At 31.8% G+C, this 4,821-nt stretch overlaps 1 protein-coding gene across 1 annotated transcript in view; it reads right to left on the bottom strand.

Moving 5' to 3' along the window:
* LOC106469232 overlaps positions 1–485 on the bottom strand; it is a gene marked incomplete at its 5' end in the record, with an annotated part of 55,667 nt that extends 55,182 nt beyond the window's left edge. Inside the window, one exon of the mRNA XM_022397683.1 lies at positions 307–485. Within this exon, the coding sequence (XP_022253391.1) occupies positions 307–485 (179 nt within the window). The remainder of the gene's footprint in view (positions 1–306) is intronic.
* Positions 486–4,821: the final 4,336 nt, after the last annotated feature.

Genomic DNA, 4,821 nt, shown 5'->3' with positions numbered 1-4,821 from the left:
AACAGGGTGGTTGGCCTTTGGAATGGGTTGCTTTCAGATGTTATGGAGGCAGTAAATTTAAGTAAGTTTAGAAGATGAAACAGCCGAGATGGACCAATAGGTCCCATGTGGTCCAAAAATGTTATGTTATATATCATAATTGTAATGGAAGAATTTTACAGATATTTATTAGCATAGTTTGTCACTTCCTTGAGTTCTGCTGTTGAAAAGTAAAATTTTTTGTGATAATCGAAGTCAACAAAAAGGGTGATTTTGACATGCTTTTGTCCAAGGTATATACCATGATGAATCTGTACTAGGACTTACTTTTGGAAATCATCTTGCAGATTTGCTAAACGCATCTTGCAATGCTGGCTCTCTCTCCATACCTCCCTGAGCCATGTTTCTATATCCAACCGATGCATTTTCTCTTTTTGGATTTCCTTTTTCAGTTGTGCTTTCTGTGAAAAATTCATTGAATTATGAAACCATCTGGGTGGAGCATTCTTAAATATTACACAAAAATATAATTAAAAATGTTCTAAAGTAGTTTCAATGTGTTAATTGATAGGTCATTATTAATTTACCAAAAGCTTAAGTGAAAACTACTCAATGAAAAGGATGAGTGTGAGAGAGAGTTTTTTTTTAGCAAAGCCACATCGAGCTACCTGCTGTGTCCACTGAGGGGAATTGAACCCATAATTTTAGCATTGCAAATCCATAGGCTTACTGATGCCCCATCGGGGAGACAATGAAGAGAAACAAAGCAATTTTACACTGATGTTTTATAAATCACCTGTAAAATAATATTTAAAACAAAATGTTCTTCCCATTCATGCAAGCTTTTGCCTGTATATACTTTTCTTTAAAAAAAGGTAAACAAAATTATTATACCCAAATCCCACAAAAAAACAAGATTTTGTATAGGTAACTTAAAACATCATTTTCTACAGTAAACAATATCTCTGTACATTTATGTCTTTTTTTATTAATACTATTTCAATGGTTATAGGTGAAACTAGGTCTTACAAGTTGCTTCTTGGTTTTATTTCATAATAATTGTTTTATTATAATTCCACAAATCCTTCTTGAAAACTTAGGGTTATGTACCTCACTTTCAAAAAATATTTTTATAACAACACTTTTATTAAAATTTATATAAATCTTTTTTTAATCTTAACATGATCTTTAAGCCTGACGACAACCATAAATGGCATTCAAAACTTCCCTATAATGATGTGAATATTAGTCTCACACATTAAAGTGTACAAACAATATATTACAGAGGTTTTTTTTAGTGTTGACTAGTGTGTTTTAGACATATTATAACTAGATTATATAGAATAATATTAAAAACAGCCACAATACTCTCAAAATGATTTATTTAATCAAAATAAGCATTTCTCCATTATGATTTCATCACGGATCTTACAGTTACAGAACAGATCGATACGATAAACGTTCCATTTTACATAAAAAAATTATATCTTCCTAACTTTGCTGATACTAAAGAACAGTGTATTATTTACAATGTAGTTTACGCATTCAAATGTTGATTTTGTTCTGAAATTTATATTAGTGAAACAGGGAGAGGAATACATACTGAGCTGCTGATTCATGTCAACACATTTACGATAAACACTTTTCTCTCAATCAATACTTATCTTCCATATGGGGGGTAGTATGTACCAAACTCCTCTTATGTAGAACAGTAGTACTATTAAAACTGTCTTTTTTTACACAAGTACTTGATGTTTAACATAAAAATATTTGCAAAATGAGATGATAATAAAAAAGACAGTAAAAGTGGTTCCTTTTGGCCAGTTGTCTTCCTATAGTGGGTGGTTCAGAAATAGGGATGGTGCAATGCCACCTGGTACTTCCTGCATGGGGGATAATTCCTCTAGTGTGTAAATCGATAAAAATAAATAATGAAACATGAGGTGAAATATATATATATATTAAATAGCTAAATCAATTTTAAACAACTGCCACTGAATGAAAGAGCCTCGAGGACAGTGACATGTGTGATTAAATAAAATAAAAAACTGAAAAGATGCATTCATGTACCTGTGACTTGAAAATAAGAAATGATGAGGAATTTTATAATATATATATATATATATACAGCCTAATGGAATTATTTAGTAAGATTGTTTGTTTGTTTGAAGTTAAGCACAAAGCTAAACAATAGGCTATCTGTACACTGCCCACCACGGGTATCGAAACCCGGTTTCTAGCCTTGTGAGTCCAAGGACATACCGCTGTGCCACTGGGGGGGCATTTAGTAACAACAGGGGTCTATTTGTTTCCAATTCTTCATAAGCTTTTGGCATTGAAACCATAACTTTTATCTAAAAAAATTTTTTAAACTGTGTGTAAAAATAACAATTATGCATATATACATATATATATATATACACATGCACACACCTGTAGGCCTATATTATAAATCACTAAACTAGGATGGTAAAATATACACAACTTTCAGCCATTGCTATTTTATGGTGGTGAAAATTTGGTTCAAAGCTGTGTGATAATTCGAAGTAAATAAGATATGGCATGTAATTTTGCTTTAGGTTGTTATAGTCTAATTGGTTTAACAAAGCCTACCATGATGATGAACAGAGCTCCATCTTCTGCAAGCTTATCTCATAATGGCATACCGTGAATAAATACTAATTCCACCATCTGTAGGATTATATCATAATGGCCTACCATGACTACATGCCGAATTCCACCAATCTATACGCATATCTCATAAACCACTAAATTCTTAAAATAATGTGCAAATTTACTAGAACACCCTTGCAGTTCTGTAAGTTTGATTTGTTGTGTCTATGAAATAAAACTGTTGAGGTTTAAAACGTTGGAAAAAAGCATCAAATAGACAAATTATTGATTTTTTTTTCTCTTCATGCATGACTTTAATATGCTACATTTAATTAATTTAAATATTTAAAAGCAACACATGGCTACAAACAATTATGTATAGTATATTTACTAAAAGTTGTTCAAGTTATCTAATCTAAATGCAAGTGAACCATTGCACATATGATTGTTTTGAGTTTCTTTACCAGTCAATGTTTACAAAAATTTCAAGTTTTGCATGCAATATCTGCATGTAGATATATAATGGATGAAATTTTCTTTTTGAAAACATTATGTAGCACAGCTAATACATTGTCATATTGAAATTAAAATGTCAAAACAGAAATAATTAACATCATATGATACAGCCAAATTATTACATGATGTGCAAAATACCTAGGTTGCTCACCAGGTGCTGTGAAGTATACACTGAACGAATCCAAGGTAACCCTGTCCTATACCACAAGACATGGGAAAGGACAGAAAAATAAGCTCACTGAGAGAAGTGTTAAATATCTAGTAATCAGCTTCCTGAAAAATTGAAGAAAAACTGTGAAAATGTTACCAATGGCATCAACAAGTCACGCACAGATAATGTTCAAGTATAGTCTTATAAATGCTGTAGCCATTGGAGAAGAGTAAAGCAAGAAAGAACCTTATTGCACAAAGAGACTATCTTATGTGAAAGAACATGTATCCTGGTCTTTGAAACAGTCACACAAGGTGGTTTGGACAGATAAGTATAGATTTTAATTCTTTAGTTTGGACTGGCATGTATATGTTCGCCAAAGTGCCAATGAGAGATTATAGAAGGAGTGTCTTCTGCCAACTGTCAAACATGCAGGAGTCTCTGGAATAGTTTTGGCAATCTCCACAAAGTTGGTGGGATCATGATTCAGCAAAAATTCAACACAATATTGGTCCATCATGCTGTACCTTCAGGAAATAAGTTGATTGGGCAGAACTTCATATTCCAAGAAGACAATGACCCAAACATACATCAAAGAAATGCGAAACCTATTTTTGTAAAAGAAAGAAAGGTGATCAGAATGACCACCACAAGTCCAGACCTTAACCCCATAAAACAAATATGGTATTTGATTGACTCCATGCTTGGTAAAAGTATCAACTGTTTTAAAAAAAACCTCTGGACACAGCTTCAAGAAAAATGAAATCAAATTACATCAGAGAGTTTGAAAAAATGCAGAGACGCAAAGATAACAAGCTATTATTGACGCCAAGGATAGCCATATTAAAGATTAGGATTAAAGAAACATAGAGACATTACTTGTGTACTAATTTTATAATGGTTTCCTGGAAGATTAATTTGCAATAATTACAAGTTAATTTCCATAGCAAATCAATTATTATTTTGTACGTAAAGCTCATAAGACAACACTATAGAAACAAATATGTAGCCCAGTCTATAATTAGATTCACCACTTATCACTGAGTTTACCAGTTTCGGGGAATTCTACCCTATAATCAGTAACCCTGGAAATGTGTAGGCTGAAAAAAAGAAAAAAAATTAGTCGCCATTATAAATCGAAGTTTTTATTTTGCAGTTCGTCTCTGAACAATACACATAATTCTTGTGTAGTAGACACAATTGATTATAATTCATGCCATACCAGTATTACCCTTGACTAACGGAGCATAATAATAGCAATTTAAACTTGCAAAGGGCTTATAATGTAGCACCTTAATGTTGATATTACTCAAGGTTAAGTCTAACAAAAAATAATAGTAATAACAATTTAATTTTATACCACCACTATTTTGAAAAAGGTTTATAAAATGTTATAGGTCACGTAAAACAGATTATTCCTCTTGAGATATTCTTTACCGAGTAGTGATAATTATTCAATAATCCAACAAAACTAAGACATTCACTAACTTGAAACTCAAAAGGAAGTGAGAGTGTAACAAAACAAAATACAAACAGTAGATTTGTTTTAGTTACATTTTTTG

Source organism: Limulus polyphemus, unplaced genomic scaffold (assembly GCF_000517525.1).
Source record: "Limulus polyphemus unplaced genomic scaffold, Limulus_polyphemus-2.1.2 Scaffold3368, whole genome shotgun sequence".
Classification (NCBI taxonomy): domain Eukaryota; kingdom Metazoa; phylum Arthropoda; class Merostomata; order Xiphosura; family Limulidae; genus Limulus; species Limulus polyphemus.
This window is presented reverse-complemented; position numbering and strand designations above follow the sequence as displayed.